Source organism: Aquarana catesbeiana, linkage group LG06 (assembly GCF_042186555.1).
Source record: "Aquarana catesbeiana isolate 2022-GZ linkage group LG06, ASM4218655v1, whole genome shotgun sequence".
Lineage (NCBI taxonomy): Eukaryota > Metazoa > Chordata > Amphibia > Anura > Ranidae > Aquarana > Aquarana catesbeiana.
Genome location: NC_133329.1, coordinates 394,548,457 through 394,571,203, shown reverse-complemented (window position 1 = coordinate 394,571,203; position 22,747 = coordinate 394,548,457). Strand labels below are relative to the sequence as shown.

The window sequence follows — 22,747 nt, the reverse complement described above, 5'->3', positions numbered from 1 at the left end:
GGATTTTGGGCATCCCCTGCATTTTTCGTTAAAGTGGTTGTATACCCCGCTTGGTCATTTTTACCTACAGGTAAACCTATAATAAGGCCTATAATGAGGCTTACCTGTAGGTAAAATGAATATCTCCTAAACCTGTATGGTTTAGGAGATATGCACCTTGCATGCAGCTACTGACGTCAGCGGTGCAAGCCCTCTGAAGGTCCGGCGGATGGTGCCTGACCTTGCCGGAACGGAGGACTCCCCCGCGCAGGAGCGACGTCATCGCGGCTCCGGACACTCACAGCGTCATAGCCGCGAACCCGGAAGAAACGCCGAGGGAACATGCCAGCTCCCTCAGCGGTGACCGGGAGGCGGTGCGGGCGCTTCGTTCTAAGGTAAGTATTTCATAATGAGCTAGTATGCGGTGCAAAGTTTGTTAAAATATCTGCAATGTACATTTATCACCCCGAGGGGGGTGTTTTTTTCTCAACAAAAGTAGATTTACTTATTTGTAATAATTTTATTAATTTATATAGGATAGATCAGTATTTCTCAACCGTTTTTTTTTATTAGGCAAGACACCTGCTTTAGTCCCAGAAAAATTTACCCCCTTCCTGACCAAAGCGTTTTTTGCGATTCGGCACTGCGTCGATTTAACTGACAATTGCACGGTCGTGCGACGCTGTACCCAAACAAAATTGACGTCCTTTTTTTCCCCCAAGTAGAGCTTTCTTTTGGTGGTATTTTATCGCCTCTGCAGTTTTTATCTTTTGCGCTATAAACAAAAAAAGAGCGACAATTTTGAAAAAAACACAATATTTTGTACTTTTTGCTATAATATCCCCATTTTTTTTTTTTTTTTTTTTTTTTTAAAAAGCGAATTTTTTCGAAGGTTAGGCCGATATGTATTCTTCTACAAATTTTTGGTAAAATAAACGTACATTGATTGGTTTGCGCAAAAGTTATAGCATCTACAAAATAGGGGATAGACAGCGATCAGTGCGATTAAAAATGCACTGATTACTGTAAAAATGTCACTGGCAGTGAAGGGGTTAACACTAGGGGGCGATCAAGGGGTTAAATGTGTTCCCTGGAAGATGATTCTAACTGAAGGGGGAGGGGACTAACTACAGGAAGTGACAGATCGTGGTTCCTAGCCAATAGGAACACACGATCTGTCACTCCTGTCAGAACAGAACAGGGAAGTGTGTGTTTACACACAGTCGTCCCTGTTCTGTGTCTCCTGGTTCACGATTGCTCGTGGCCGGCGGTCATCGCGACCGTCGGCCACGAGCATCGGCGCCCCCGCTGTGCAGCGGGCGCGCACGCGCCTGCTATCCGGACCCCGGGAGCCAACGTACAGCTACGTGGTTTCGCGTAGTATAACTGCGGCGGCTGGTCCGGGAGCGGTTAAATTTATGGACAGTCTCGAGGCGCCCCATTCTAAAATGTAAAAATGGTTCTAATAGATTTACATAATGCAGCAACATCCGCACACGTAGGACACTCAACATTAGAAGTGAAGTATTCTTCCAATGCAAATACATTTTGCAAACTGGCATTGACTTGTATTCCAATGCTTCTTTTCTCCCTCGGTTTTATTAAATCACTAACCCCAGTGCAGATGGACGGGGCAGGGGAAGGTCAAACGAGGATGCTATCTGCACGCCAACTTGTATAAAATTTTTTCAGGACTCTGTGCAGGCCAGTCAAGTTCCTCCACCCCAAACTCGCTCATCCATGTCTCTATGGACCTTGTTTTGAGCACTGGTGTTGGAACAGGAAGGGGCCATCCCCAAACTGTTCCCACAAAGTTGGGAGCATGAAATTGTCCAAAATGTCTTGGTATGCTGAAACCTTAAGTGTTCCCTTCACAGGAACTAAAGGGGCCAAGCCCAACCCCCTGAAAAACAACCCCACATCATAATCCCCCCTCCACCACAGGATTTGGACCAGTGCACAAAGCAAGGTCCATAAAGACATGGATGAGCGAGTTTGGGGTGGAGGAACTTTACTGTCCTGCACAGAGTCCTGACCTCAACCCGATAGAACACCTTTGGGATAAATTTGAGCAATCAGGTTGAGGTCAGGACTCTGTGCAGGCCAGTCAACTTCCTCCACCCCAAACTCACTCATCCATGTCTTTATGGACCTTGCTTTGTGCACTGGTCCAAATCATTTGGTGGAGGGTGGGATTGTTTTTCAGGGGTTGGGTTTGGACCCTTAGTTCCAGTGAAGGGAACTCTTAAGGCGTCAGCGTACCCAGACATTTTGGACAATTTCATGCTCCCAACATTGTGGGAACAGTTTGGGGATGGCCCCTTCCTGTTCCAACATGACTGCGCACCAGTGCACAAAGCAAGGTCCATAAAGACATGGATGAGCGAGTTTGGGGTGGAGGAACTTGACTGGCCTGCACAGAGTCCTGACCTCAACCCGATAGGACACCTTTGGGATGAATTAGAGCGCAGACTGCGAGCCAGGCCTTCTTGTCCAACAGCGATGTGCACGAGCACAGCGGCTCTAACCGCTGTCGCTCTCCTCCTTGGCTTCCGCTGCTCTCAATGGGAAGCTGTGACACGGGAGCGGGGCTTAGTCCTGCCGTCTGTGTCGATGGATGTAACAGTGGCACTTGGGAACGGGCACGCATGGGTGCCCCCATGGAAAGTGGCTTTCTGTGGGGGGGCACCTGATAAGGAGGAGGGGACTGGAGCGCTGGTGGGGGGACCCCAGAAGAAGAGGATCGGGGCTGCTCTGTGCAAAACAATTACACAGAGCAGGTAAGTATAACATGTTTGTTATGTAAAAAAAAAAAAAATTGAACATTCACAACCACTTTAAGGAGCAAACTGAGCTCAGCGAACTTATTCCTTGTTTTTAAATTATTTTTTAGGCGACTAAATTCCTTCTGCCAGAAGTGAAGCCGCCGGACACGGGCAAAATCTGTGTGGTCATTGACCTGGATGAAACATTGGTGCACAGCTCCTTCAAGGTAGGTTGGACAGCCCTGAGCACCGATAACCTTTCAAATTGACATTTGCATTTCACTTTGCATATCGGGTTGAATATTGTTAAAAACTGAAGTTTAGCTGAAAAAAAAATTCCCTACAGCTTTAGTCACATCGGTGACCTGTATTGAAGGATGTCCCATGTTGTCCAGCAGACGAATCCTGGAGAAGTCTTCTGGAAAGGATGCCCCGTCCTCTTCCTTATTCTCAACTTCCAGAACTTCATATTTACATCAGTCCCTATCAGGGGCAGCCCATCCATCAAGGCCCCCCCCCCCCCCCCCCCATACGTCCGGCCCCTTTCAAGGACGCCAGATGCATGAATTCCAGTGTGGGGGTGTACTTTTTTTTGAAGCACCACCGATTAGAGCCAGAGGCTCTAATAGGCTTCAAAATAGGGTGGACTCGTGGCGCAGAGAATGCGCTCAGAGCCCACCCAGGTGTGTGAGAATAGCAAATGAATTTTCACTGTTCTCACGCTGAATCTCCTCTCCGCCAATCAGGAAGCAGGTCTGAGACCCGTTTCCCGATTGACAAAAAGGAGAAGCGTTCTGATTGGCCGCCAAAGAGGAGGGAGGAGATGGAAGCCTCCGAGCAGGGGAAGGAGTAGCTGCTCATGATGCTCGTAGGGGAGAGCAGGGGAAGCCGCAGGTGATTTCTTTCCGTGGATGGGGTAAGTGCGCCGGCCAAACGACCAACTCGACAGGTGGGGGGGGTAATTTTTTTTGGGGGGGGGGGCACATACAGCCAGCCCCCCTCCCCCAAAAAAAAAATTCCACCAGCCACCACTGGTTCCTGCCCTCAAGGAGCTTACAATCTAAGGTCCCTAACCCATATTCATACATACACATACTAGGGACAATTAACCTACCAAGATGTCTTTGGAGTATTAGAGGGAATCGAATTACTTATTTATTATATTCTTTTATTTTTATATTTATACATATTTTATATTTATTATTTTTTTATGTTATTATTTATTTGTATTCACATAAAAATGAAAATAGCGTGTTATATGTTAAATAAAGATATTTCTGGAATATGTTGTGTATCTATATTTGTTACATTAGAAACTTCCCTCCAAAGTTTATATCAACATTCCACATCATGAGACGTCTTCAGTTGTATCTCATAATGTTATCTTTTTACATCCAAATGTGCCACATATGAATACATTTGTTTGGAATATTCCCCCCCCCCCCCTTTTGGGTTAAAGGTTTTACATAAATAAAAGCTGATCATTCTACGCACCCCTGTCAGTGGTAAATGGTTTGTTTCAACCCTCTAACTGCCATTTTGCTGGAAAGCTTGTTCTGTTAGAGGAAGTTGACAGATAACAGACTTACTGGCAGGATCACCAGGTGAAAATAAAGGGGGGAAACTATTTAAAAAAAAAACTATTACAATCATCACATCTAAGAATTGGTAAGCTGCAATTTAATACATTTTTGTTTTTAGGTTTAACGTATAACTAAAGACAAAAGTTATTTTTATAGTTTTGGACAGGGTGAAGATGGATTATAGAACACCTGTTTGCCACTGCCCCCATTAAGGAGATTCACCCGTCTCTATTTGCCTGTTTTACCGTTATCATCAAAAATAAAAGTAAAGGAGAATCCCACTTCCTGTTTTGGCTGCGGGACAGGAAGTGAAGGTAAATATCTCCAATGGGACACAGATGGCAAAAAAAAAAGCTGATAGGGGGTCATAATCCTCCCTTACTCTGTCCAAAATGGAAAAGAAGAAAAAAGTTTTGCCTATAGTTCTACTTTAGTACCACTTTAATGAGAAGGATTGCAAAGTATAAACTTTAGTTTATGGATTCTGCCTGTAAAATGAACACCTCTGCCCCTTACAGGACAATGTAAAGCATCTCCTCCACTTGTTTTACCCTCCCATAACATCTCTGCATTCATTTTGCAGCCAGTCAACAATGCTGATTTTATCATTCCTGTAGAGATTGATGGAACAGTTCATCAGGTAAATACATTTGTTTTCTTTCTTATCGATTTGATTGCAAATTTCTCCATTTTTTTTTTTTCTTCTCTCCGGCTAGGTTTGTTGCTTTTAATCCAGCACTGTTCAGTGGTTCCAGGATCCTCGGCCTGAGCACTGTCTTCCCCTACAGGCCGGTGCTGGATTCAAGTAATCCAGGATAGGCTGTGACTTCCCCTTTCAGCCTATTCTTGATTACTTGCGGCCAGCGCCGTCCTTGGACATCAGGATTCGCTGTGAAGTCGGAGTGCAGTTTGGAGACATAGCAGCATGTATTGCCACTGAGTTCTTCAACTTTATAAAGATTGTGTTGTTTGTTTTTGTTCTCTTGGCATAGTCATTTGGGCCCGTTTCATTGTTAGTTTTAGAATAGGCTGCACACACTTCCTCCCTCTTGTCAAGACAGGTAAGGACACAAAGCCACATGATCTACCAAGTAACTAAGCAAGTACCTCCAGATAGGGCCAAGGACTTGCGGTGGTGTGGCTCTCATTCTGTGACCAGCTGGAGTAAAAATCCTTTACAATCACAAAGCTCATTTCACTCTTTGACCTTTGTGTGTAAAAGTCCATCACAGTGTCGAACAAAATAGCCCCCAACCTTCCCCTTGCTGTCTGCTGTTTGAGGACCTGTCAGAACATTGCACTGAACAGAGTAATCACCGGAGGATAAAAGACTGAGGTGATGCCTGCAGCAAACAGGTGCCATGCTTCTTCCAAGATCCTACTTTATGGTTTACCTTGACAGACTGTGCTTAGGTACAGTTGCCTGACTGGAGCTCATAAACTGCGTTTTATTGATAAATGATACAGTTTTATTGATTATACTGTTGATGTATATTGTAACATGGCAATAGTTTATACATACAGATATGTAAAGTGACTAATCAATACTTTAGCTTACCAATACTTTATACTTACCATGGCCTTCATAACGGCCTCCCTTCTCCCCCACCAGGTGTATGTGTTGAAGAGGCCCCATGTGGACGAGTTTTTGAGAAGAATGGGTGACATGTTTGAGTGCGTCCTCTTTACTGCCAGCCTGGCCAAGGTGAGCTGAACCCATTGGGTGCCCAATGGGTTGTCCAACCTGATCAACCTGGACTGTGCATATGTTGGTTCTGGGGTGATGGCAACACTGCTAGAAGCATTATCTCAAATGCAAAGATTTTCCAACATTTGGGAGCTTTCTGTGTGGGTAATCATTATTCTACATGGGAAACCTTATTCCCCATGTAGTCCTGTTTCATTGAAACCAGGCATATTGCTCTCATTCTGTCAATGGTGGATGCTGTTGGTTGGCTTGACTGATTTCTTGCTCATACCCCATTGTTCCAGTTCAACGTGGGAATTGAGACCACCACCATACAATACACTCACCAGATGCATAGACTTGAGAGTTACGAAGAGGTCAAAAGCACGTCTACAGTCAATAGCTTCAGATAAACTTTCCCAATGAGAAACAAGACTAGTGGTGTCCTCTTTCATCTGGGGGCTTCTCAAGCCCAACTCCTCACAGAAGGATCTAAGTGAGAAAACAAAGTAAAACAACACAATGATAATCTGCGAAGGTTCTCCTTTATGCAGGTCATAGTAAACTGTAGCTAGTCGTAGTTTGTCTAGTAGTAGTTGGTCGCATTCAGCTCGACTTGTTCCGTAATGTTAAAGACGGTTCAAAGCTTCCTCCAAAACACTTCCTCAATTCTTCAAGTTCAAAAACTTCAGTTTCTCGACATTTATTAGAATAAAAGAAGTGAATTGGAGAAGCTACAAAAGATCTTCAACATTACACAATGTTATGACCTCCACTGTGCCACATCCATAGTGACAAAAACAGAAATTATAGGAAAAAAATCCTATAACAATGTTGGACTTTAATGGCACTGGCATGAGACAAAATTCTTATATGTAAAAAACAGAATCTTTATTTGCAATATATATTAAAAACATATTGTGCATATACACAATTTAAAAGTCAGGTCACCAGTGCTTCAAATAAGGAACCTTGTACAACATGTACCCCAGATGGACCAAGACACAGGCATTCATGTAGAATAACTTATAAAAGGTAGACAGAAGTGTGTCGGCCCCAATCCATAGGTCAACGTGTTTTGCCTACTACGTGGCTTCCTCAGGACCATAACATGCAGGGGTAACAAAATCCAAGAAGAATCCTAGGAACGGCAGGTTCATCCACATTATGCTCCCAGAAGACATTTTACCTCTGTGGAGGGACATAGTTACATAGATAGACATCTCTATCTTTACTCTTGCATTTTTCCAGAGAGGGACGATCCGATAGAAATATCACATAGCGGTTGTAATCCAGTATTTGCTTTTAAAGCCTGCTGGGGTCCACCAATTGGTGTCCCTTTTGCACTGACTGCCCATTACTCTATATCTGTTTGATATGGAGCCTTTCCCATCAGTAAAGGTAAGACCCACTCATATATATTTGGGAATACCTTGTATCACCTTGCCACCTGGGGGACCGGTGTGTGTGCTATTGGGACACCCTCAATACTCCTATGTCCAAGAAACTGGTTATGCATATTGACTTCCCACCTTGAGGAAGCCACACAGTAGGCAAAACGAGTTGACTTATGGATTTGGGATCGACACGCTTCTATCTACTTTTTACAAGTTATTCTACATGAATGCATGTGTCTTGGTTAGAGCTGCACCATTCTGGCTAAAATGAGAATCACAATTTTTTTGCTTAGAAGATAGATCACGATTCTCTCACAAAAAAAAACTTTATTGTTTCGTTTTTTTTTTTATTCATTGAAGTGTATTTTTTTACCAAAAAATTGAGTTTGAATGACCGTATTGCAAATACAGTGTGACATAAAATATTGCAGCAATTGACATTTTATTCCCTAGGGTCTCTGCTAAAATATATATAATGTTTGGGGGTTCCAAGTAATTTTCTAGCAAAAAATATTGATTTTAACTTAAGAAACAAGTGTCAGAAAAAGATTTAGACTTTTTAAGTGGTTAAACTTCCTGCATTTACACTTGTTTAAAAACTTGGCAGACTGCCTGGATTTTTTTCTTTACACACAGAAGTTTCCCTTTGATCTAAGAAGGAAGAGTTATACAATGTTTCTTTTTAAAACTTGGCAGACTGCCCAATGTTTTCTTTTGACAGCTGAGTGAGCAGATAAAAAGTCTCTCCACTTGTTATATGAAAGAATCGGCAAACTCTGCAACAGAGATGTCAGTGGGGTTGAATCGAGATCACGATTTTTTAACGATTAATTATGCAGCTCTAGTCTTGGTCCATTTGGGGTATGTTATACCAGCTCCCTTATTTAGAGCACTGGTGGCCCGACTTTTAAACTATGTGTATATGCACAATCATAGGTGTGCACAGCCTATTGCATTAGGGTGTGCACCCCAAAGCTCCAACACATATGCGTTTGACATATTTACCGGCCTCTTCCCCGCTCTCCATCCTGAAACAATGGGAGGAAGGGGGAGCAAGGGAGCACATGGGAGACCCGGGCAACAGAAGGAAGAGGAACAGGGAAATGAGGGGTGGCGGGGGGTGGCATATATTAGTACCAATCCCCTATATTTTCCTCCTGTGGCAGCTGAATGTTGACAAAAGTGAGAGGAGAAGCCTACTTTCAGCTGCTGCAGGAGGAAAATACAGATCGGTTCCACTAAATTCCACCCACGCCACCTCTCCTTTCCAGGTTCTGAGGGTCGGCAAGGAAGGGTTGTGGTTTACCTGTCACCTGCCCACCATTGACAGGTTGCCAACCCAAGGATTAGGGTGTGCCCTGGCACACCCCTTGCGCACGCCTATGTGCACAATATGTTTTTAATAATATATATTTTAATATCTTTAATATATATAGTAAATACAGATTCCATTTTTACATATAAGGGTTTTGTCTCATGCCAGTGCCATTAAAGTACAATGTTGTTATGGGATTTTTTTCCTATAATTTCTCTAATCTTCAACATTACAAAACAAGTCCAATTGAATGTGACCAACTCCTACTAGACAAATAGATAACTGCACTGTTCGTTTTTGCGTTGTTTTATCATGTGGATCCTTAAATTTGAGGTTGAGCTTTAGAAGCCCCCAGATGATAGAGTACACCACCAGGTTTATTTCTCATCAGTGTTGAAGCTCTTCTAACGTCTTGGTAACTCTGAGGTCTATGTATCCAGTGGACATATTGTATTACCTTTGGAGGTGTCTCGTTTTTTTTTTTTTTTATTGTGCATTGAGTTAGTCAAGGTACATACACTTATAAAGGTCGTAGTGTAATAAAAGTATTATGTACAAAGTGATACATTGAAGTAAAGTAAAACCAGTAGCACAACAAGTGTAATATCATGCATAGTAACTGATGTTTAAACAAAGGAACAAACATTAACTCAGATATCTGAGAACAGACATCCCCTGAGATGTGTACCATCCTTAAATGTGTCTCGTTCTTTACCTTTAACTGGTACAATGGGTTATAAGCAAGCGCCACAGCTCTAGATCTAGAGCTCTAGTGGTTGCAAACCTGAGACCTGAAATATGAACAAAGCTCATCCCTCTATAGTGTGTACTCTGAATTAAGATTACTAATTGTCACTTGTGCCTGCTGCTTCATTCCTCTGCTATCTGCTTGAATCCCTTCTGACAAGTTTTCATGTCGCCAAGAGAAAAATAGTGACAGGGGAGGAACCTCCAGCTGATTGACATCCTCAGCTCTGTTCCCGTGTGAGGGGGTGGTGTCCCTTCCCTCCAATCAGCTCTCAGAGCTCTCCTCACTGAGCTCTGCAGCGTGTAACTTCAGCCCACCGCCCCCTTTTTTCTGAACTCTCAGACAAGCTTTCAAAATCAGCACTTTGGACAGATGTAGAGGACAAATTGCTGCATATAAACAGATACAACGTATATAGGAGGATTTGTTTCATCTCTGTGCATCACCTGAGGCCTGTCGCTTCACTGGGTATATGTACAGTGGATATAAAAAGTCCACACACCGCTGTAAAAATGTCAGGTTTCTGTGATGTAAAAAAAATGAGAGAAAGATAAATAATTTCAGAACGTTTTCCACCTTTTAATGTGACCTATAAACTGTACAACAAGTAAAAATAAAAAACTAAAATAATATGGTTGCATAAGTGTGCACACCATTAAACTAATACTTTGTTGAAGCGCCTTTTGATTTTATTGCAGCGCTCAGTCTTTTTGGGTATGAGTCTATCAGCATGGCACATCTTGACTTGGCAATATTTGCCCGCTCTTCTTTGCAAAAACACTTCAAATCTATCAGATTGTGAGGGCATCTCCTGTGCACATCCCTCTTCAGATCACCCCACAGATTTTCAATGAGATTCAGGTCTGGGCTCTGGCTGGGCCATTCCAAAACTTTAATCTTCTGCTAGTGAAGCCATTCCCTTGTTGATTTGGACGTATGCTTCAGGTCGTTATCATGCTGAAAGATGAAGTTCCTCTTCATGTTCAGCTTTCTAGCAGGAGCCTGAAGGTTTTGTGCTGATATTGACTGGTATTTTGAACTATTCATAATTTCCTCTACCTTGACTAAGGCCCCTGAAGAAAAACAGCCCCAAAGCATGATGCTGCCACCACTATGCTTCACAGTGGGTATGGTGTTCTTTTGGTGATGTGCAGTGTTGTTTTTGCACCAAACATATCTTTTGGAATTTTGGCCAAAAAGTTCAACCTTGCTTTCATCAGACCATAACATATTTTCCCACATGCTTTTGTGAGACTTCAGATGTGTTTTTGCAAAATTTAGCTGGGCTTGGATGTTTGAAGTACTGAAGGGTCAGTTTTTAATATTTGCTCAGAGTAGTGCTTTAGAGTGCATGTCAATGCAAAAAAAAATGCAGTCCATGCACATTTCCCAGTGTTTTATCCCTTTAAAGACCTTGCAAATGCTTCCAATGGTATATAGAGTATAACAGACCATAAGGGAGCAAATAAAAAGATTGATTGGGGATTGATTGTTGGGGTTTACATAAACCTTAATCTCTTCTCAATATTTCTTTTTCACAGTACGCTGACCCCGTGGCGGATCTGCTTGACAAATGGGGAGCGTTCCGAGCCCGCCTTTTCCGGGAATCTTGTGCCTTCCACCGAGGGAATTACGTCAAGGATCTGAGCCGACTGGGGCGGGACCTGAATAAGCTGATAATTATTGACAATTCTCCGGCCTCCTATATATTCCATCCGGACAATGCGGTATGAGAGACCTGTAGTGTTCTATTCCCAGGACCATATAGTTATAGTCCAGAACCATAAAGTTATACTCCTAGAACCATAAAGTTATATTCCCAGAAACATACAGTTATACTCATAGACCCATACAGTTATACTCCTAGACCCATACAGTTATATTCCCAGAACCATACAGTTATACTCCTAGACCCATACAGTTATATTCCTAGAACCATACAGTTATATTCCTAGAACCATACAGTTATAGTCCCAGAACATTCCCAGAATCATACAGTTATACTCCCAGAACCATACAGTTATACTCCTAGAACCATACAGTTATACTCCTAGAACCATACAGTTATACTCCTAGACCCATACAGTTATATTCCCAGAACCATACAGTTATATTTATAGAACCATACAGTTATATTCCTAGAACCATACAGTTATAGTCCCAGAACATTCCCAGAATCATACAGTTATACTCCCAGAACCATACAGTTATACTCCTAGAACCATACAGTTATACTCCTAGAACCATACAGTTATACTCCTAGAACCATACAGTTATAGTCCCAGAACTATACAGTTATACTCCTAGAACCATACAGTTATACTCCCAGAACTATACAGTTATACTCCTAGAACCATACAGTTATACTCCTAGAACCATACAGTTATACTTCTAGAACCATACAGTTAGATTCCTAGAAACATTATTATTTTTATTATTATTATTAAATAGGATTTATATAGCGCCAACAGTTTGCGCAGCGCTTTACAATAAGAGGGCAGACAGTACACTTACAATACAAATCAATACAGGAGGAATCAGAGGGCCCTGCTCGTTAGATCTAGAGGCATACAGTTATACTCCTAGAACCATACAGTTATACTCCAAGAACCATACAGTTATATTCCCAGAACCATACAGTTATACTCCCAGAACCATACAGTTATATTCCTAGAACGATACAGTTGTACTCCCAGAACATTCCCAGAATCATACAGTTCTACTCCTAGAACCATACAGTTTTACTCCTAGAACCATACAGTTATACTCCCGGAACGATACAGTTATTCTCCTAGAACCATACAGTTATACTCCCAGAACATTCCCAGAAGCATACAGTTATACTCACAGAAGCATACAATTATACTCCCAGAATCATACAGTTATACTCCTAGAACCATACAGTTATACTCCCAGAAGATTCCCAGAACCATACATTTTTACTCCTAGAACCATACAGTTATGCTCCCAGAAGCATACAGTTATACTCCCAGAACATTCCCAGAACCATACAGTTATACTCCTAGAACCATACAGTTATACTCCCAGAAACATTCCAAGAATCATACAGTTATACTCCTAGAACCATACAGTTATACTCCCAGAAACATTCCAAGAATCATACAGTTATACTCCTAGAACCATACAGTTATACTCCCAGAAACATTCCAAGAATCATACAGTTATACTCCTAGAACCATACGGTTATACTCCCAGAACATTCCCAGAAGCATAGAGTTATACTCCCAGAACATTCCCAGAATCACAGTTTATACTCCCAGAACCATACAGTTATACTCCTAGAACCATACAGTTATACTCCCAGAACATTCCCAGAACCATACAGTTATATTCCCAGAACCATACACGTTATACTCCCAGAACCATACAGTTATACTCCCAGAACCATACAGTTATACTCCCAGAACCATACACGTTATACTCCTAGAACATTCCCAGAATCATACAGTAATATTCATGGAAACCATACAGTCATACTCCTAGAACCATACAGTTATACTCCTAGAATCATACAGTTATACTCTTAGAACCATACAGTTACTGTATATTCCCAGGACCATACAGTTACACTCCCAGAACATTCCAAGAACCATACAATTATATTCCCAGAACCATACAGTTATACTTCCAGAACATTCCCAGAATTATACAGTTATACTCCCAGAACCGTACAGTTATACTCCCAGAACCATACATTTATACTCCCGAAACCATATACACTATATTGCAGTGTTTCTCAACTCCAGTCCTCAAGGTGCCCCAACAGGTCATGTTTTCAGGATTTCCCTTAGATGAAACAGCTGTGGTAATTACCAAGGCAGTGAAACTGATGAAATCATCTGTGCAAAATAATGGAAAGCCTGAAAACATGACCTGTTGGGGCGCCTTGAGGACTGGAGGTGAGAAACACTGCTATATTGTCAAAAGTATGAACTTCAATGCCATCCCAGTCTTAGTCTGTAGGGTTCAATATTGAGTTGGCCCACCCTTTGCAGCTATAACAGCTTCAACTCTTCTGGGAAGGCCGTCCACAAGGTTTAGGAGTGTGTCTATGGGAATGTTTGACCATTCTTCCAGAAGCACAAAGCAAGGTCCATAAAGATATGGATGAGTGAGTTTTGCTATGGAGGAACTTGACTGGCCTGTACAGAGTCTTGACCTCCACCCTGATAGAACACGGTTGGGATCAATTAGAGCAGAGATTGGGGGTAGTGGGTAGTGGGGTTCCCCAGGGTTCTGTGCTGGGACCAATCCTATTTAATTTGTTCATAAACGACCTGGAGGATGGGATAAACAGTTCAATCTCTGTATTTGCAGACGATACTAAGCTAAGCAGGGCAATAACTTCTCCGCAGGATGTGGAAATCTTGCAAAAAGACCTGAACAAATTAATGGGGTGGGCGACTACATGGCAAATGAGGTTCAATGTAGAAAAATGTAAAATAATGCATTTGGGTGGCAAAAATATGAATGCAATCTATACACTGGGGGGAGAACCTCTGGGGGAATCTAGGATGGAAAAAGACCTGGGGGTCCTAGTGGATGATAGGCTCAGCAATGGCATGCAATGCCAAGCTGCTGCTAATAAAGCAAACAGAATATTGGCATGCATTAAAAGGGGGATCAACTGCAGAGATAAAACGATAATTCTCCCGCTCTACAAGACTCTGGTCCGCCCGCACCTGGAGTATGCTGTCCAGTTCTGGGCACCAGTCCTCAGGAGGGACGTACTGGAAATGGAGCGAGTACAAAGAAGGGCAACAAAGCTAATAAAGGGTCTGGAGGATATTAGTTATGAGGAAAGGTTGTGAGCACTGAACTTATTCTCTCTGGAGAAGAGACGCTCGAGAGGGGATATGATTTCAATTTACAAATACTGTACTGGTGACCCCACAATAGGGATAAAACTTTTTCGCAGAAGAGAGTTTAATAAGACAAGTGGCCACTCATTACAATTAGAAGAAAAGAGGTTTAACCTTAAACTACGTAGAGGGTTCTTTACTGTAAGAGCGGCAAGGATGTGGAATTCCCTTCCACAGGCGGTGGTCTCAGCGGGGAGCATTGATAGCTTCAAGAAACTATTAGATAATCACCTGAATGACCGCAATATACAGGGATATGTAATGTAATACTGACACATAATCACACACATAGGTTGGACTTGATGGACTTGTGTCTTTTTTCAACCTCACCTACTATGTAACTATGATTTCGAGCCAGGCCTTCTCGTCCAACATCAGTGCCCGACCTCACAAATGCGCTTTTGGAAGAATGGTCAAAAATTCCCATAGACACACTCCTAAACCTTGTGGACGGCCTTCCCAGAAGAGTTGAAGCTGTTATAGCTGCAAAGGGTGGGGCCAACTCAATATTGAACCCTACGGACTAAGATTGGGATGTCATTAAAGTTCATGTGCGTGTAAAGGCAAGCGTCCCAATACTTTTGGTAATATGGTGTATGTGTATATTACACATTATATGTGGATTTTAATAGCTTTGTTTTTTTTTGCTTATTTTTCATTCTATTCTTTTTTTTTCTTAAGAGTTCACCCTACGCTTTCTATTTGCATTGCAGGTTCCGGTGATATCTTGGTTTGACGACATGTCCGACACTGAGCTCCTAGACCTTATTCCCTTCTTTGAGAGATTAAGCAAGGTGGATGATGTATACAGCGTCCTAAAACAGCGCAGAACTGCCAGCTAATGACTTGGAATGGGGAAGGGTTTCTGTAAGAATGGTGGGCACTCTGGCCAACAATGCTGCTGGTCTGCAGAAAGCACAGGAGAGTCACCTTGGCCTCTACACCTAGTGACCTGAACACGCGGGCCCCGCTTCTCTCTCGTCTGGCCCTCCTGTTCCCCACAACTGCCTTTTTTTTTTTTTTTTTTTTTTTAAAGCTGCATAAACCACAGCGCCCGGTATGGTTTGTGGGTTTCTAATTGGCCGTTTCCATACCAAAATCACAAGTATTTTGAACTAATTTTTTTTTTTTTATTTTGTGTGAACATTTCAGTCTATATTAGCCTCGGTTAGAGAGCGAAAGCCCTTAACGCTATGAAGTACACACCAAACCCACAAGCTAACGAGGAATGGTTATTTGAACTCACAGAAGACGAGGAACTGAAACTTTTCACGAAAAAAATGCTTTTAATATCACTCGCCTTTGATTCTTTTTTTTTTTTTTTCTCCAGAAGACTTTTCTTAGTGATGAAAGAACTTTGCAATAGAAGAATACCTTAAACTTGAAGCTGCTCTTGTATTTCTTGGCCAATTAAAGCGACGGAAGTGGATGAAGCTATTTCGCCTTCCAAAAAAACACTTGCGGTTTTGTCAAAAACCTTACAATTTTTTTTTTTTTTTAGTTGATATAATTTGGGTTAGAAAAATGAGACTTAATCTTTTTATTTTTTTTATGCTTGGGCCAAAATGCCCCAGGAAGTAGGTGCCACAGTCACCCAGTCTGGCGATTATTGGTGTTTTTTTTTTTGCTGTTTTGGTATTGTCTGCAATTTTATAGCGGAGTGTTCGGAGGCCGGTACGTGCGTTTTTAGGTGACGGAGTAAGTGCAGGAGACCAAACACTGGTAGGGCGCCCCTTAGGTGCTGGTCACAATTTGGGACCGGATTGGCAGCTGCCGGAAGGCTTAGACGCTAGTGTTGGTGAAAAATTATGGAGGCTTGCAGGTGGACATTTTCTTGGGGAAGTCCTGGTTTGTGTTATGTTTCATTTCCATTACGCCTATACACTATGAATCATTTAGGTTTTATTTTGTTGCAGAAAACTTTGAATTTTACTTATGCAAAAAAAAAAAAAACGCTCTACATATTTGTGCAGATTTCACATATTGTTTTTTCAATACGTTTTTGCTGTAAAAATAAAAATCAGACAGTATAGGGGACCATTAGAAGTGACGGAAGCGCGTTTTTTTAGGTTCAGTTCCTGTAAAGACTTGAAAGCATTGAAAATTGTTAGGAAGCCACCAAAATCTAGGGCATGGATGCTTAACTTCTTGCCCCTCCAGCTCTTGCAGAACTACAAGTCCCATCATGCCTCTGCCTTTGGGAGTCAGGCTTGTAACGGTCAGCCTTGCAATGCCTCATGGGGGTTGTAGTTCAGCAACAGCTGGAGGGCCACAGGTTGAGCTCCCAAGATCTAGGGTGTAACAAGGGTGTGAATGTATAGACATAGGACTGGGATTAGGACGCGGTGCGCGCGTGTTTGGTACGTCAGTTTGGCTTTAAAATCTGATGTATTGCGCTAGGCTGCGACTCAGGTTACGAAACGCAATAGCGGTGGAAATTTCTTTGGGTTTAGAGAGATGTTAAGTGCCTTTTTAATCTGATTTCCACCTATTGTACACACAGGAAGGGTGCTGAATGATCACCATAGGCTATTTAGCTTGTACGTGCCCCCTACCGGTCATAGTCAGCCATGTTAAAGTGAACCTGTATCCAGGCTGTCGACCTTAAATGAGCTTTTATAAGTAGATCCCCAGCCCCTAGCCACTCTGGCCTCCCACCCCCCTCCTTAGGCTTCCCTCACTCCTGCTTTTTTTAAAAAGCATACATACCTTAATTCCATCTATTCTCCAGCCTGCTGACATCATGGGTTCTTCTTCTTCTTCTTGCCTGGCTGGGGCTGCCCCAGTACTATGAGCCCAGGCCAGCATGATCATGTACCCCAGAGTAAGGCTAGTGTCATTCAGATCAGTGACAAGCGGCAGTGGAGGGGGACAGTGCTGTAGTTTGGAGGGGGTGAATACTGCAGGAAATGGGGGGGGGGGTAATGTTCAGCTTTGAAACAAGCTCTCATTGACCTCTGCAGCTGCATGCATTGTGGAGTAATTCATCCTCAGAAATTGGAATAGAGCAAAGTTCCTAAACGTTTAAACCCTGGACGGGGACCCTTGAAAAAAATCTCAGAGCATGAAGTGTGATTGTTGAGTTGTGACTATAACAACAAATAAAAAAATGTAGATGCACTGTGGAGTAATTTATCTTCGGAAATAATAACAGAGCAGAGTTCCCAAACATTTTATCTTGGAAAACACCCTTAAAACAATTTTCAGATCTCTGAGAAGCCCTGAAATCGTTTTTTTGATCTACAGTTTATAGAACATTAGCGTGATTATTGAGGTGTAGATATAACAACAATTAAAAGATGTAGATGCACTATGGAGTAATTCATCCTCGGAAACTACAATAGAGTAGTGTTACAAAGCTTTTTACCCTGGAAAGGGACCCTTGAAAAAATTCTCGGAGAATCCCCGATATCGTTTTTTGATCTACAGCTCATGGAACATTGGTGCAATTATTAGGTTGTAGATAGAAAAACTGATAAAAGAATATATATTAAATCTTACTACTTTTCCCTTGTGCTCAGTGCAAATCCCAGGAGTTAGCTGTCATTGCTGGGCCAATGAGCTGCGGCCGGGTGATTCCCCACCCCACGACTGATGTACACAGAGGGGCAGGGTTGCCTGTGACATCATTGACCTTATATAGGCACATGACCATTTTAGGTCAGTGGTTTTACCTAATATGGCCATGTTGGGTCAATGATGTCACAGGCATCCCCGTCCGTGTGTATACATGGAGATGGGGAGTCTCCAGCCCTGTAGTTCATTGGCTCGGTAGTGACAACTAACTTCCGGGTTCAGGTCAAACCCAAGCTCATCCTTACTAGTCTCAGTTGATGCCTCCAATAGTCACCCCTTACTCGGTTCCACATACGGGTCATCGAGTTATACCTCTTCCGAGGGTAACCTTAATTGCTCAAACCCCGTTCCTCCAGTGTTCTCATTAGCACATAGAGCTCCAGTTGCTCCTTTTGCTCAGAAGACTCCTTTCTTCCCACGCTGTTGGCTCGCACTGCTATTTTCTGGTGAGGTCATGAGCCAGAACTCCAAGAGTACTGTTGGGTTGATATCAATCTGATGGTCAGAGCCAATATAAATCCAGTGCAATGGTGGAATGGAGACGCAACCACTGCGTACTTCTCGTGGAACCCTGGTTGCAGTGGCGGCCCGTCCATTAGGGTCGCAGGGGCACCGCCTCCCCTATCCATGCATCCAGCCCCTAATCTACATGCGGGGCGCCGGACGCATTGATTACAATGTGTTTTTTTTTTTTTTTGAAGCACGCGATTAAAACCAGAAGCTCTAATAGGCTTCAAAAAAGGGTGAATATTCGCTATTGTCACACTGATTCTCCTCCCAGCCAATAAAGAAGCGGGTCCTGAGACCCGTGTCCTGATTGGTTGAAAGGAAGAGTGAGCCCATTGGCCTAGGAGGAGGGTGGGGACGGTATGGTGGCAGGCTCTGGAGCTGTACAGATGAGGAGCTGCTGATCAAAGCCATGCAGAGTATGGGCAGAGATGTGACAGTCCCCGGTGTGAGTACTGCACTGAGACTGACCTGACAGCTGTGTGACCGACCGATCAACTTGGGGGGTGGTCACCACTGCCCAGTTGGTAAACCCAGCAAGCGAGACTCAGACTTGAGGTTGCAGCCTGTTCTTGAACCTTTTAGAGCACCTGCTGATGGTCTACATCAAAAGGCTATCAGGCTGCCTATGTCCCTGATGACATAGGAAGCAACAGTAAAGAAAAATTACATTTCAGTGTCTTTGTTGTGAATTTTGAGGATTCATTTTTCCACAGTGCCTGCAGCTACAGAGGTCAGTGAGGGTTTATTTTAAAGCTTCTTTACAGGTTTTTTTAGGAATACATTGAATATTTTATTTCAAATATGTTCATAGCCTGGCTACAGATTCACTTTAAAACGGTCTTCACGAGAGCGCCGCCTCTTGATTCAAAAGTGATGTCCGGTGCTGTCACTGTTGAATCGGTAAGCTGTATTCTTGGACCATTCGCTTGGTCTGCGTTTTACGTGGACGACTGGTTCTCTTAAGGCTTAAAAAAAAAAAAAAAAAAAAAAAATATGTGCCTTCTTCCCACTGTTACAAGGTATATCGTTGATCATAATCTGACCATTTTGCCTTTTTAAAGCTCTAGAACAGTGCCTTTTTCTATATCTATAAATTCTATCTAAAGGGACTATATTTCAGAACTCACATTGAGAAGAATTTCACATTTTTTTTATACGAGGTAATTGGCAAACGAGTATTGAGCGTCGCTCCCTGTCCATTCTCTCTAGCGTAGCTCCACAAGAAAGTTGCTGCACTTTGGTGATGGGGGAATCGCTCGCCTCCACCCCTGTCAGGACTACAGGGGACCCCGTTCTGTGCACAGAATGTAACCACATCCGTGGTCCAGGCTACAGGACTTCTATATAAAGTGTTCATTTTTACTAGTTATTTCTTGTAAGTGGCAACTTTTATATCAAGTGTTGCGCGGCGATTTGCTTTGTTGCAGTGTGTGGAGTCTCCACTGGGGGGCAGCGAAGTGATAGAAAAAAAAATAAAGTTTTAATGATTGTTTTAGCTATTCTTTATCATTCTATAAATATGTATATCTGTATATATGATTTTAGAGTGTTAGTAACATGAATAGAAATACTGGCATGCCTCTAGATCCTGCGTTTTAGACGCACAAAGTGTACCTGTCACCCATGCCCCAGCTCAGCCACGCCGTTTTCTAGCACTAGGTGTTATTCTGTGAAATATTGCTCAAGCATACACACATGGGGTAAGTTGTCCCCGTCATGCTGCTTGGCTCAGCCTCTGGGCACCTTGGATCATTGTGTCGGGTTCCACTTTTAATGACTGGGGACCCCCCACGATCCTCAAAGGAATATAAGAGGCCATTTGAAGGTTTAACTCTGGCATCTGCCTGAAATGTTCATATTTTAGGTGGAATGATCCTTTTAAATTTTTTTCTTTTTAAGATTTTTTTTTTTTTCTGCATTGGAATAGATTTGGCGATTCAGTTCAAATTTTTGGAACTCCGCTCTCCAGGTCCAACAACCCTAAAGCTAAATTTGAGCTAATTTAAGATTTTTTTAATAGATTTTTAAAAAAGGACCACTAATATATTTTTCTCATTTTAAAACTAAAGCAATATCCTACTCACTTTTTTTATTGGGTGCTGCTTTCCCAAGTGTCCTTTTTTTTTTTTTTTCTTTCAATTTTTTCTTTGATTATTTTTATTAAGAGCTCAGAATTCAAACAAAAGTTAATGAGCTGCATAATTATTGTGCTATAGTTTTCTTTAATTAGGGTTAGTTTTTTAAACGTATGATCAATGGATCAGTAAGCTGCATCAGACATGTAAAATTATTTAAAGAAACTCCAAAAAATACATATATCTACCATATGTCCTTACATAGCTGTGCCTTGTCAACATGCATAAACAAAGAATTAAAAAATAAAAATAAAAAACTTTTAAAGAATTGACAAAAAAAAAAAATCTTGAACCCAGTATGCAATAGGAATTTTTCCTGTGCGGCCAATCAGCATGGTGTATTGGAGGAGGCGGGCACAGTCCTAGAGTGTGAGCGGGTGTCAGGTGCTACGTTGCTCATTAGCTCCTCCCCTATTGTAAAAAAAAAAAAGCACACAAAGGTATTAACGGGCTGTCAATTGTCAGTTTCATTTTTTTCTTTAAAAAAAACGTATCTGGAGGTATTCAATAATGTCACACGATTAGATAGTTTGGCTGAAAAAAAGAGACAAGTTCATCCAGTACAACCAATAGGAAAAAACTGAATTAAAAAAAATTGAATAATCGTAATTTTAGGTTTGTATGTTTTGGTTTCTATGCACATCTTCCAGTTGTGGTCATCCATGAATGCTGTTTTACCATCACAAAAGGTGTGGTGCTCTGCAGGGCAACCAATCAGATTGCTCCATTCTTGCCCTCTGAAGGGGAGCTTGCATTGAGGAAATAATCCTCCGAAACCGTCTACACAGAAACCGCACATCTTGGAGAACGGCTGCCAGTATTTCTAAAGTTATTTTTTTATGATATTATATATTTTTATTGTAAATCTGTCTTCTGAGAGAACGGGAGCTAATCCATTTAACTTCTTTGAGGGGAGGGGGGAGCAAACAACAGTTTTTAAGTGCCTTTTTTTGTGTGTGATTAAAAAAAATACTGTAATCTTTAAATCGACAAGAAAAAAAAAAAACGAAAGAAGAAAAAAATTCATCTGAGTCACGTTTTTTTTTTGCGTGTTTTGTGATGTGTATGGGTTGCATTTTGGTGTCGTCTTTGCGTGTATGTACGCGTGTGCGTGTTTGCTCATATGTGATACTATAATGATGTTTAAAATGTAAAGGAAAAAAAAGGCGCCGCTAAGTGCAGAAGTAAAATTTTATATTTCCCAAAAGGGCTAAAAACACTTACAAAAGGGTGGGTGGGTAATATGGCAGTTGGTCCAGCATTCTGGTAGTCCAAAGGAGTCTCAGGGATATCCGGAGGTGTAATTTTATGGCAGCATACTCTGAAGTGGCCCGGCAGATAAAAGCCACAACTCGGGATACTGGGAAGACAGCGTGGAAGCCGAATCCAGGAAGTGACGTCAACGGGAAGAGACCAACAACCAGCGTGGACAGCAAACTGGAAGTGATGTCATCAACATGTGACGCGTTTCGGAACAACTAATTGGTTCCTTTTTCAAGCAATGTTTAAAGGTTACTAGAAGCAGAGCTTCTTATGGTCTGTGGGCGTGCTTTGGGAGGGACTATGGGAAGTGATGTCAACGGGAAGGGACCAGCAACCAGCGTGATTAGCAAACCGGAAGTGATGTCATCAACGTGTGTATCTATATATATATATATATATATATATATATATATATATATATATATATATATATATATATACATTTTATATTGCCTTTACATATGGTTCCCCGTTCACGACTTTTTAATATACTCCTTTGAATGTATCTTTTAATGATTCACTTCCTCATCATATATATTCAATATATTATACCATAGATCCATTGATGTATATTGTTCACCATTTTAGCGTCTATTGTTAATGTATATATACACAGCGAGTGAAGTGCTATCAAGCTGCTATGCTCCATCTGCATGCAGTGATATTAGCCAATTGCGTTGCGCATCACTTTTGCTGTTTTTGCATCATGTCTTTGCATCAGTTTGCCCTGTATGTCAGTCTTCTGTTTTTCCTTTTTGTGTCCCCAGTACGCTGTTTTTATATTCATTATGTAATTTTATAAGCTCAGTGTTCCCCTTTGTCCTGCTCATGTCTGCCCAAAGCCCGCCCACAGATCATAAGAAGCTCTGCTTCTAGTAACCTTTAGTCATTGCTTGAAGAAGGAAC

General features: G+C 41.9%; 1 protein-coding gene across 1 annotated transcript in view; it reads left to right on the top strand.

Annotated features, from left to right (window-relative positions):
- The window catches only part of CTDSP1 (CTD small phosphatase 1), a 77,571-nt gene extending 56,479 nt beyond the window's left edge, over window positions 1-21,092 (top strand). Inside the window, exons 3-7 of the mRNA XM_073634377.1 lie at window positions 2,873-2,971; window positions 4,911-4,967; window positions 5,940-6,032; window positions 11,016-11,201; window positions 15,071-21,092. Of these exons, the coding sequence (XP_073490478.1) occupies window positions 2,873-2,971; window positions 4,911-4,967; window positions 5,940-6,032; window positions 11,016-11,201; window positions 15,071-15,199 (564 nt within the window). The 3' untranslated portion in view covers window positions 15,200-21,092. The remainder of the gene's footprint in view (window positions 1-2,872; window positions 2,972-4,910; window positions 4,968-5,939; window positions 6,033-11,015; window positions 11,202-15,070) is intronic.
- Window positions 21,093-22,747: the final 1,655 nt, after the last annotated feature.